General features: G+C 47.4%; 1 protein-coding gene across 2 annotated transcripts in view; it reads right to left on the bottom strand.

Moving 5' to 3' along the window:
- Positions 1-5169: 5169 nt before the first annotated feature.
- The window catches only part of ARF1 (ADP ribosylation factor 1), a 64733-nt gene continuing 56956 nt past the window's right edge, over positions 5170-12946 (bottom strand). For both annotated transcript variants that reach the window (XM_033931832.1, XM_033931831.1), the window contains exon 5: positions 5170-6780. In XM_033931832.1, the coding sequence (XP_033787723.1) occupies positions 6619-6780 (162 nt within the window). In that variant the 3' untranslated portion in view covers positions 5170-6618. The remainder of the gene's footprint in view (positions 6781-12946) is intronic.

Below are 12946 nucleotides of genomic sequence, written 5' to 3' on the forward strand. Positions count from 1 at the left end.
TGTTCGCCCTGGATGTAGACAGCCTTGAGGAAGAGACTGCGGGCCGTGGCCCAGGTCCAAATGCGAAGAGCCTCCTGACAAAGGAGGCGAGATCCGGTGCCGCCCTGTTTGTTGATGTAGTACATGGCAACTTGGTTGTCCGTGCACAGGAGCAGAACCTGAGGGCAAAGAAGGTGCTGGAAGGCCTTGAGAGCATAGAACATGGCTCGTAGTTCCAGGAAATTGATGTGATGAAGACGCTCCTGCGGGGTCCAAAGACCTTGGGTGCGTAGGTCTCCCAGGTGAGCTCCCCATGCATAAGGGGAGGCATCCGTGGTGATGGTCATGGAATGCGGGGGCAGATGAAAAAGAAGGCCCCTGGAAAGATTTGAGGAGTTCAACCACCATTGTAGAGATTGCTGAAGAGACGATGTCACAGAGATGGGATGAGAAAGAAGATTCGAGGTCTGCGACCATTGGTTGGCCAGAGTCCATTGAGGTGTCCTGAGGTGGAGTCGTGCCAGGGGAAGCACATGCACCGTCGAGGCCATGTGGCCCAGGAGGACCATCATCTGTCTGGCAGAGATGGAGTGATGAAGGAGCACCTGACGACACAGGCGGAGCAGGTTCCGCTGACGGTCGGAGGGGAGAAACGCCCTCATCAGTGTGGTGTCGAGAACTGCTCCAATGAACTGCAGGCGCTGCGTGGGAAGCAGATGCGACTTGGGGTAGTTGATCTCGAACCCCAGGAGGTGGAGGAGAGAGATGGTATGATGAGTGGCTTGTAGCACAAGCGGAGACGTAGGTGCTTTCACCAACCAATCGTCCAAGTAGGGAAACACCTGGAGGTTGTGAGACCTGAGGAAGGCCGCCGCCACAATGAGGCATTTGGTGAACACCCTGGGTGATGAAGCGAGGCCAAAAGGTAGCACTTTGTACTGATAATGGCGATGGTGCACCTGGAATCTTAGGTAGCGACGTGAAGCTGGATTGATTGGTATGTGAGTGTAGGCCTCTTTGAGGTCCAGGGAACATAGCCAGTCGTTCTGAGAGAGATGAGGGTAAAGCGTGGCAAGGGAGAGCATTCTGAACTTCTCCTTGACAAGACATTTGTTGAGGTCCCTGAGATCGAGAATGGGACGTAGGTCTCCTGTCTTTTTTGGAACCAGAAAGTAACGGGAGTAGAATCCCCGGCCCCTTTGTTCCAGAGGTACTTCTTCGATGGCATTGAGGAGAAGGAGGGATTGGACCTCCCTCAGGAGGAGGGGGGTTTGAGTTGAAAGAGAAGCAGACTCTACGGGAGGATTGTCTGGTGGAAGAGTCTGGAAGTTGAGAGAGTAGCCGTGGCGGATGATGTTGAGGACCCACTGGTCCGATGTGATGACCTCCCAACGGCTGAGAAAAATGTGGAGCCTGCCTTCGATTGGTTGAGGGAGAGGCAACGAGGGTGGAAGACTGGCTAAGCCCTGGAGAGAGGAGTCAAAAGGGCTGAGAAGGTTTGGCAGGAGGAAGAGGCTTGGCAGGTTGATTAGACTGTGCACGAGCCTGGTTGTGGTGTTGTTGGCGAGCCCGCCTAGGTTGCTGTGAAGGCGGGTTAAGCGGCCTAGCGGAGAACCTGCGCTGGTATGAAGACTGTAGTTTGTAAGGCCGAGCAGGAGGGGCCTTCTTCTTTGGTTTAATGAGAGTATCCCATCTGGTCTCATGGGCGGAGAGTTTTTGTGTGGTGGTATCCAGAGACTCTCCGAACAATTCGTCTCCCATACATGGGGCGTTGGCTAGTCGGTCCTGATGGTTGACATCCAGATCAGAGACCCTGAGCCAGGCCAGGCGGCGCATGGCCACAGCGATGGCAGATGCACGAGAGGTGAGCTCAAAGGAGTCATAGATGGAGCGCACCATAAATTTTCTAAGTTGAAGCAGGCTGGAGATGTGCTGCTGGAATAGTGGAACCTTGTGCTCCGGCATGTACTTTTGCATGGCGGAGAGTTGCATTACCAGATGTTTCAGGTAGAATGAAAAGTGGAAAGAGTAATTGTTTGCCCTGTTGGCAAGCATGGCATTCTGGTAGAGCCGCTTGCCAAACTTGTCCATAGTTTTGCCCTCCCTGCCAGGAGGGGTAGAGGCATATACACTGGAGCCTTGAGTCTTTTTTAAAGTGGACTCAACCAGGAGAGATTCATGGGGCAGCTGGGGTTTATCAAATCCCGGGATTGGGATAACCCTGTAAAGGCTATCCAGTTTACGGGGTGCCCCAGGGACAGTTAATGGATTTTCCCAATTTTTATAAAAAGTTTCCCGTAGGATGTCATGCACGGGTAACTTCAGGAACTCCTTAGGAGGTTGATCGAAATCTAATGCCTCCAGGAAAGCTTGTGACTTCTTGGAATCAAATTCCAGAGGCAAAGATAAGGCCCCCGATAACTCCCTGAGGAATTTTGAAAAAGAAGATTGCTCAGGTTTAGATGTGGTATCGGGGGCCGAGGGCTCTTCGTCCGACGACGATGCATCCTCCTCGGTACCGAGGGGAGATTCCTCCCAGAGGTCCGGGTCTCTGACATCGGTGTGTGCGTGCCGAGAGACTGGAGTGGAAGGTTCGGTATGATGAGCTTTAGACCGAGACTTGCCTGAGCGTACCGAGACGGTACCGGGGGATGAAGACCTGTGTCTGTCTCGGTCCCGGGAAGAACGGTGCCGGTCAGGTTCGCGGGAAGACCGGTGTTCCGCTCGGTCCCGAGGAGGATCGGATGTCGTCAGAGCTACGGCCTCGGCATGGATATGCGGTGCCGAGAGAATGGGCATGGAGGGGTCCATAGGTACCGATGGCGTGGATACCGGTTGGACGGTGTGGGGCTCGGGCCGGTCTGGTACCGAAAGCAGCGGTGCCAGGATAGAGGGCAAGAGCTGTTTAAGTTGCTTTTGGAGTTGTTCCTGCAACTTATCCTGGAGGATGGCCGCAATGCGGTCATCCAGGGTTGGCACCGGAACCACTTGTTTCTGCTTTGGTTCCATGGGTGCCGCTCTACGCTCCGGCGATGAGGCGGCCGATGACGAGGCACTCACCGATATCGGAGCGGAGCGCTTTTTAGTTCGGCGTGGAGCCGAAAGAGCCGGTGTCGCCACCGAGGTGGGAGGGCGCTCAAGGGTGGAAGGCTTCTTAGCCGGCTTACCTGGCGCCGGTGGCGCCGATGTAATGTCAGGCGGTGTCGAGGTGGTCGGTGCCGACTTCGATGGTGCCGCAGTTGAAGAAGTCGAGTCCATAGTCGGGCCGGTGCCGAACAGCAGACTTTGCTGGATTTGGCGATTCTTCAAAGTGCGTTTTTTAAGAGTGGCACAGCGGGTGCACGAGTCCGCCCGATGCTCCGGTCCCAAACACTGTAAACACCAATTGTGTGGGTCAGTGAGGGAGATCGGGCGTGCACACCGCTGGCACTTCTTAAAACCGGGCTGCGGGGGCATAAATGTGAACACGGCCTCCGCAAAATCAAACCCCGAGGCCTGGATCGTGACAACAGGCCCCGCCGGGGCAAAGACAAAAAACGAAACAAAAAGAAAATATTTTTTTTTTTTGGAAATGAAATAAAAAAGAACCCGAAGGTAAATAAAACGAAAAAAGAACGCGAGCGGGAAGGCAAAAAGAGGATTTCAATCGGAGTTGAAAAACGCACGTCTTCTTCGCTCCGCGGAAACGAAGAAACTGGGGACCACGCTCTCCTCCGTCGGGCGGGAAGGCACTCGCGCACGCGCGGTGCGGCCAACTAGAACTTTCTAGTAAAAAAGGTCCGTACCGTGGGCTCCGTCGGTGACGTCACCCATGCGTAAAGAATATGCTGCCTGCTTGTCCTGGGATAATAAGATTATACTTCTCCCTTGGTATTCACGGGGGATAGGAGCAGAGCCGGACCACAAATAACTTCTCATCCAGCTCTGACCCACCCCCACCTCCCTCCCTTACCTGGTGGTCTAGCGGGCTTTCGGGGCAGGAGCGAACTTCCTACTAGAGAATGACACCATGACAAAATTCATCACCGTTCCTATCCCCGCGGATAACTGCGGGAAATAATCCCATGCCATTTTCTAGTGTCTATTTCAGCCTCAGTCCTTCTACACCAGCATTCTTCAAAGCAAAGCTTGAGGGTCAGTGGTTTGACCATTCATACTCTGATTCTTCCCTCTTTCCTTAAAGAATGACATGAAGATTGTTTACCACGGTTATCCGCGGAGACGGTAACAGTGATGAATTTTGTCACCGTGTCATTCTCTACTTCCTACTCTCCTGCCCCGTGCAGATTGCCAATAGGAAATGACTGCCGTGAGTTCCCGTAGTCTCGAGATATGACGGGAGCTCACGGCAGCCATTTCCTATTGGCGATCTACACAGGGCAGGAGCATAGGAAGATTGCTCCTGCCCCGAAAGTCTGCTAGATTACCAGGTAGGGAGTAATCTATAGCGCTACTAGATATTTTAAGTCCTGTAGGGAGGCAGGAAGGCTCTAAACTATGCTTTTTTGTTTCTCCCCCCCAAAAAAAAATCACAGATAATCAAAACTGGGAACCCCGAATAGGGAGGGGGAAGTGTATAAGTTCATGAGAGTTTATTGAGAAAAGAACTTATAAATATTATATTACTTATTACCATAGAAACTGATATGAGAAAAATGAATGGAGTTCTTTTGGTAATACAAAGTTATTTTTTTATGTTTAGGTCTTTTAAGTGATTCTTATTACAAGTGTAGGTTAGAGTGTAAACCTTTAATACTCTAGCTGTAATGGATATGTATGAAATTAGAGACCCACTGTATTATGCATATTCATTGTGATGATCCTGAAAATTTGACTGGAAATGTATGTCTCCAGGAGAGGGTTAAAGAGCACTGCTTTAGGGCTCTATGCTTGTTTTTCCTTTCTAAAAATAGTAACTTGACAAATATGCACTTCAGGCTTAGGCACATTGCTGCTTTTGTCCTCATTGGACCACCGTCTCAGTTGCTCTCAGCAGAAATATTTTGTTCCATTGTCTGCAGTGTAGTCAGCAGAGTATGCATGAGGGGCAAGCAGATTTTCTAACATCAACTTTCTTGCTTGCTGGTGATGAATGGCAGCATACACTGAAGTTAGAATATTTCATTTTACAAATATTGTTATATTTTAAAGGTTATGCATAAGGAAAAAAACTTGAAACATCAGATTTTATTCTAATAGCTTTAATTACAGTGCTTTGTTGTCCAAAATGAAGACTCAAAACAAGTATACAAAACAGTTGATTACTATTTGTGTACTGAAAGCAACAGATTTCCACATCACTAAACAAACCAGTTCTGATAAATCTTCAAGATTAAACGTTTCAACAGCGCCAGCTTCTTCAGTGTGTTGATCAAAAACAAATACTAAAGAGAGGGAAAAAAGTCTCTTCAGATGGCAAATCTGACTTTTGCAGCATGAGGGATGCAAAAAGGGATGTTCCATATATATATACACATATATGGGGATTATTCCTAAACAGAACAAACAGAAGTATGAATTCTAGAATGGAATGACTCTCCAACATGCTTATTTCTAGATACTATACATAAAGGATGTCATGTGTTTCAATGTCTGGAGGTACAGTACTGTCTATAAAGCACAGGATTAATACAGGCTGTGCTTGCAGTGTAGAGGTTTGCTCTGGTGTGGTCTCAGAAATTAAAGTTCAAAACCATTTTTATTCTGTCATAGATTAAAATGCAGAGAACATTTCAGAAAAGACAAACAAAATCTGGTGTTTCAGGAACTTATCCAATGCACACTTCCATGAAGTTTCCTCCCCAAGTAGACTGCAAAGGATGTCTCTGCATTTTTACAACTTGCAGGGATATAAAGTCATCTTGTCCTTTTCTGTGGTTTGTTCTGAATTATCAGTTTTTAAAACTAAAGTTTTCCCAAAGCTATCTCCAGGTAATCACAACTATGAGTACAGATATCATGAAATACAGAAAGATCCGGTGGCATAGTATTTACAGGGATCTATACTTTAACCATGCAAAAACTGGTATTTTGGTTAAGATTTATCTTCTCTATACCACATTTCTTTTTCAAGAGAAATACAGCTCAGTAAAATAACCGATATTCAAGTTGTCACTGAAAAATCAATAGTAACTGTACTTCTCCCTCATGTGCTCCCTATTTTTTTTTTTTTTAAAAACAAAACCAATAAAAAAAACAAAAAACTGTTCAGTGTTAAAAACCAACAGTCAAAATGGATCTCAGCACTGATCTCACAAGCCAATGGGATAGTATTTGGCTCTATTGCACATGAATTGCTGTCAACCCCTGTATTAATAAATCTGCTTAAATCCCTTTCCCAGTACTAAATGGTGAATTCTGATTCTTTATAATAAAAAAGATGATTAATATTGCATAGGAGTACCAGAAACTGCCTCATTGGAAACCAAAAACTATTTACATTAAATAAGACACCCAACTGTTTTCAGGCCCTCTGCCACATTTACAGCATGGTGCGAAAGGTACTGTGACAAAGAAATGAAAAACAATTCTGGCACTCAATACCACAAAGTAGCACAGTTTGCCACAGAGTAAAGCGAAGGGCAAGAAGGAAAATGAAATAAAAGGAAGGGATGGGGAGAAGAAAGAAGTTTTCTAGTTTCATTTCTGATTTTTGAGTTGATTGGACAACCAGTCTAGTCCTTCATAGAGACCATCTCCACTAGTGGCACAGGTTGCCTGGATGTACCAGTTCCTTTGACGAAGAGAATGCAGGCCCAGCTTGTCTGTGATTTCTGCTGCATTCATGGCATTTGGAAGGTCCTGTTAGAAGAAAGGAAACAAAGGAAGGTTTCAGTATGCATGCAAATACAAAGCTCTAAATCCTGCTCCTTATGCTTTGGCAATACTAAATGGTGTCTTCTGGGAGTCAGCAAAAACAGACTTCACTCTCCAATACAATGGGAAGAGCTGAGACTGCATGATCATTCATTCAAAACCTATAGCCTTCGCTTTAGATTTTCCCCTATCGAGATCTTGCCATTTTAATCGACTCCCTTATTTGTTTTATGTGTCCCCAGTCTCTACTAAAATGTAAGCTTGAAAGAAAAGGTATTCTTATGTGTTCCTATTAAGGTGTTATAAACACTGTAGAATGATAGTCACTATTGATAAATTTTGGTCTTTTTACAAAGTCATCATCAACCCAACAGAAAAAGGACTACATTCACAGCCAGCATGAAAAAAGTAGGACAAAGCAATAACTGATGGTCCACAATACATAAATACAAGAAAAATTTGTATAAAGCAAAGCCTCACAGTTCTATGTGGTTAACAAAGAAAACCAAACTCTGAAAAATAAAAAATTTCAAATTTTCAAAAGTCTTCAAATAAATGTCTAACAATTTCCTAAAATGTTGATAACCAGTTATCAAGCGGAATAAATTCTTATCTCATTTCGCTACCTGGAATGACAATCTTTGAAAGTATCTTCTGCATAGACAACCTTTTTACTGATGAAAAAACAAATAAGGCAGATGTTGGTAATGAACATCTTAAGTTCACAAATAAAAGGTGATCCATGAGATAACTAGGTGCAAGGCCTTGTGACACCTTATAAAGCACAGTTACTTACCGTAACAGGTGTTATCCAGGGACAGCAGGCAGATATTCTTGACTGATGGGTGACGGCACCGACGGAGCCCCGGTACGGACAATTTTAGAGTGATTGCACTCTAAGAACTTTTAGAAAGTTCTAGCTCGGCCGCACCGCGCACGCGCGAGTGCCTTCCCGCCCGACAGAGGCGCGCGGTCCCTCAGTTAGTATAAGCCAGCTAAGAAGCCAACCCGGGGAGGTGGGTGGGACGCAAGAATATCTGCCTGCTGTCCCTGGATAACACCTGTTACGGTAAGTAACTGTGCTTTATCCCAGGACAAGCAGGCAGCATATTCTTGACTGATGGGTGACCTCCAAGCTAACAAAAAGAGGGATGGAGGGAAGGTTGGCCATTAGGAAAACAAATTTTGCAAAACAGATTGGCCGAAGTGTCCATCCCGTATGGAGAATGCATCCAGACAATAGTGAGATGTAAAAGTGTGAACTGAGGACCAAGTAGCAGCCTTGCAGATTTCCTCAATAGGAGTGGAACGGAGGAAAGCTACAGAAGCTGCCATTGCTCTGACTCTATGGGCCGTGACAGAACCTTCCAGTGTCAGTCCGGTCTGAGCATAACAGAATGAAATGCACGCTGCCAGCCAATTAGACAACGTACGTTTAGAAACGGGATGTCCCAATTTATTTGGATCAAAGGACAGAAAAAGTTGAGGAACTGATCTGTGGGGTTTCGTACGCTCTAGATAGTAAGCCAGAGCCCTTTTACAATCCAAAGTATGTAAAGCTTGTTCTCCAGAATGAGAATGAGGTTTTGGAAAGAAAACAGGTAGAACAATGGATTGGTTGAGATGGAATTCAGAGACAACCTTAGGGAGAAACTTTGGATGTGTACGCAAAACCACCTTGTCATGGTGAAAAACCGTAAAAGGTGGATCTGCGACCAGTGCATGAAGCTCACTGACCCTCCTGGCAGAGGTAAGAGCAATAAGGAAAAGCACTTTCCAAGTGAGAAACTTGAAAGGAGAGGTAGCCAAAGGTTCAAATGGAGGCTTCATTAAGGCGGAAAGAACCACATTGAGATCCCAGATAACAGGAGGGGCTTTAAGAGGTGGTTTCACATTGAAAAGCCCTCGCATGAACCTGGACACCAGGGGATGAGCTGAGAGAAGTTTTCCATGGACTGGCTCATGAAAAGCTGCAATGGCACTGAGGTGAACTCTGATGGAAGAGGACTTAAGGCCAGAGTCAGACAAAGAAAGCAAATAATCCAACAAAGTCTCCACTGCCAGAGAAGTTGGATCAAGATGATGAAGAAGACACCAGGAGGAAAATCTCGTCCACTTCTGATGGTAACATTGCAGAGTGGTTGGTTTCCTGGAGGCATTCAGAATGGAACGAACAGGCTGAGATAAAAGAGTATCATGAGATGTCAGCCCGAGAGATACCAAGCTGTCAGGTGCAGAGACTGGAGGTTGGGATGTAGAAGGGTTTCCTGCTGTTGCGTAAGCAGAGAAGGAAACAGAGGAAGAAGAAAAGGTTCCCTGGAACTGAGTTGAAGTAGAAGGGAGAACCAATGTTGCCTGGGCCACCTCGGAGCAATCAGAATCATTGTGGCTCGTTCCCTCTTGAGCTTGAATAAGGTTCTCAACATGAGAGGCAGCGGAGGGAAGGCGTACAGGAACAGATTCGACCAGTCTAGGAGAAAAGCATCCGCTGCCAGACGGTGAGGAGAGTAAAGTCTGGAGCAGAAGAGGGGCAGCTGGTGATTGTGAGGAGCTGCAAAGAGGTCTATCTGAGGAGTGCCCCATTGAGTGAAGATAGACTGCAGAGTTACAGGATCGAGTGTCCACTCGTGAGGCTGGAGAATTCTGCTGAGTTTGTCCGCTAAAGAATTCTGTGCTCCCTGAATGTAGATAGCTTTCAGGAAGAGATGGTGATCTATGGCCCAATTCCAGATCTTTTGGGCTTCTTGGCATAAAAGGCGAGAGCCTGTCCCACCCTGCTTGTTGATGTAGTACATCGCAACCTGATTGTCTGTGCACAACAGAAGGACCTGAGGAAAGAGAAGATGTTGGAAGGCCTTGAGGGCATAAAACATCGCTCTGAGTTCCAGGAAATTGATTTGATGCTTCTTTTCCTGGGCTGTCCAAAGACCTTGAGTCTGGAACTCGTTCAAGTGAGCTCCCCATGCATAAAGAGAGGCGTCGGTGGTGATGACTAGTTGATGAGGAGGCTGATGGAACAGAAGACCTCTGGATAGATTTGAGGATACCAACCACCATTGAAGAGACTGACGAAGAGATGATGTCACAGATATGTGTCGTGAGCAAGGATCCGTCGCTTGGGACCACTGAGTAGCAAGGGTCCATTGAGGAGTGCGCAGGTGAAGACGTGCGAGGGGCGTGACATGAACTGTAGATGCCATGTGCCCCAAGAGTACCATCATTTGCCTGGCTGAGATGGAAGGCAGTGAAAGCACCTGCTGACAAAGAGACTGAAGGGTCTGAAGACGATTGGATGGAAGGAAAGCTCTCATGAGGAGTGTGTCCAGGATCGCTCCAATGAATTGAAGTCTCTGAGTGGGGATGAGATGAGATTTGGGTAGATTGATCTCGAATCCCAGAATTCGTAGAAACAAGATGGTTTGGTTGGTGGCCAGTAGAACTGCTTGAGCGGATGTGGCCTTGATTAACCAGTCGTCCAGGTAAGGGAAGACCTGAAGGTGGTGAGAGCGTAGAAATGCCGCTACTACAATGAGACACTTGGTGAAGACCCTTGGAGAGGAGGCAAGGCCGAAGGGCAGCACCTTGTATTGATAATGACAATGATTGATCATGAAGCGGAGATACTGTCTTGAGGTTACATGGATCGGTATGTGAGTGTATGCCTCTTTGAGATCGAGGGAGCATAGCCAGTCGTTTTGATTGAGAAGAGGATAAAGGATGGCTAAAGAAAGCATCTTGAATTTTTCTTTTACCAGGTGTTTGTTGAGGTCGCGGAGATCTAAAATCGGTCTGAGATCTCCTGTTTTTTTGGGGACTAGAAAATAACGGGAGTAGGATCCCTGCCCTTTTTGATCTTGAGGAACTTCTTCTATAGCGTTTAGAAGAAGGAGGGATTGAACCTCCTGAATGAGGAGGGCAGATTGAGGACTGTTCAAAGCAGACTCTTTTGGCAGGTTTTGAGATGGAAGGGTCTGAAAGTTGAGAGAGTAGCCGTGTTGTATGATGTTGAGGACCCATTGGTCCGAAGTGATAACTTCCCATCGGCTGAGGAACAGAGAAAGTCGACCTCCTATAGGTTGAGGCAGGAGAGCAGGAATAGGAATACTGGCTATACTGTGGAGAATGAAGTCAAAAGGGCTGTGACTTCTGCTGAGGAGGTGGTTTCACAGGTTGCTGCTGTGGCTGCTGTCTGGGAGGCTGACGTTGTTGCTGCCTTTGACGCCTGGGTTGCTGAGCAGTGGTAGGTAATGGCCGAGCTGTGAAGCGGCGTTGATAGGCCGACTGCTGCCTATATGGTTTAGGCGGAGGAGGCTTCTTTTTATTTTTAAGCAGGGTATCCCAGCGTGTCTCATGAGCAGAGAGCTTTTGTGTGGTTGAGTCCATGGATTCCCCAAAGAGCTCATCCCCTAGGCAAGGGGCGTTGGCTAACCGATCCTGATGATTAACATCAAGGTCGGATACCCGAAGCCAGGCCAGGCGACGCATAGCTACCGACATTGCTGTCGCTCTGGATGTAAGTTCAAAGGTGTCATATATGGATCTAACCATGAACTTACGTAATTGAAAAAGAGACGACAAGCAAGTATGGAAGGAGTGATGTTTTCGTGAAGGAAGGTACTTTTCGAATGAAGCCATGGTGGTAAGGAGATGCTTCAAATAAAAAGAAAAATGAAAAGCATAATTGCTAGCTCTATTTGCTAACATAGCATTTTGGTAGAGCCTCTTACCAAATTTATCCATGGCTCTGCCTTCTCTGCCAGGAGGTACCGATGCATATACACTGGCTCCTGAAGATTTTTTAAGGGTGGATTCGACAGTCAAGGATTCGTGTGGAAGTTGAGGTTTGTCGAACCCAGGAATGGGAATTACCTTATATAGAGAATCCAGTTTACGTGGGGCCCCTGGGACAGTTAAAGGAGTCTCTAAGTTCTTATAGAAAGTCTCCCTCAAGATGTCATGAAGAGGGAGTTTCAAAAATTCCTTTGGAGGCTGGTCAAAATCAAGGGCATCCAAAAAAGCTTTGGACTTTTTGGATTCAGCTTCCAAAGGAATGGATAAGGAGTCACACATCTCTTTTAAAAAGCAGGAGAAAGAGGAAGTGACTTGTTTGGAGGATGGGTCAGGGACAGTTGAATCCTCCTCCTCTGAGGAACATTCGCCTTCAGAAAGAAAGGGTTCCTCTGAGTCTCCCCACAGATCAGGATCCCTGACATGGGAAGTATGGTCCTGAGACTCAGGTGTCGATGATTGTAAGTGTCGGGTCTTGTGTAACGACTTACCCGACCTCATCGATATCGAGTCAGGAGAAGTTATCGGTCGCACCGGTGCCGAAGTCTGCACCGATTGATGGTGAGCTCTCGGCTCCGGTGTAAGAACTGGCATCGATACCGATGAAGTTAGTTGAAGCGGTACCGAAGTCGTGGAAGCAGGTAACACAGGCTGTTCCACAATCGGTACCGGTAGCTCGGTGCGGACCGGCACCGGAAGGTTCGGAGCCAGGATAGCAGGAAGGAGCTGTTTCAATTGGTCCTTAAGCTGCACCTGAAGGATGGCCGTGATACGGTCATCGAGGGATGGCACCGGTACCGCTTTTTTCTTCTGCGGTACCTGCGGTGCCGTTCGACGCCCCGGAGATGAGGAGCCCGATGTCGAGGGACTCACCTCTATAGGGGCGGAACGCTTCCGCTGGCGTCTCCCAGTCGGCAGGATTGGGCTCACTGCGCTCGAGACCGGGGGACGCTCCAGCGGGGAAGGCTTCTTAGCCGGCTTACCTGACTGGTGAGACGCCGGTGCGGAATCACGCGGCGTCGAAGAAGAGGGTGCCGACTGAATCGGTGCCGAAGCTGGAGTCGATGGAACGGGGTCGGACATCTCGGCACCGAACAACAATCGCTGCTGAATTTGGCGATTTTTTAATGTCCGTTTTTTGAGAGTGGCACAGCGGGTGCAAGTGGAGGCCTGATGCTCAGGACCCAAACACTGTAAACACCAGTTGTGTGGGTCCGTGAGAGATATAGGCCGAGCACACCGCTGGCACTTTTTAAAACCCGGTTGAGGGGGCATGAAAGGAAAAACGGCTTCAGCCAAATCGAAGGCCGAGGCTTCGATGGTGGCAGAAGGCCCCGCCGGGGAAAGATTAAAATAAAGAAAA

The sequence above is a fragment of the Geotrypetes seraphini genome, chromosome 2 (genome assembly GCF_902459505.1).
Source record: "Geotrypetes seraphini chromosome 2, aGeoSer1.1, whole genome shotgun sequence".
NCBI classification, from domain to species: Eukaryota; Metazoa; Chordata; class Amphibia; order Gymnophiona; family Dermophiidae; genus Geotrypetes; species Geotrypetes seraphini.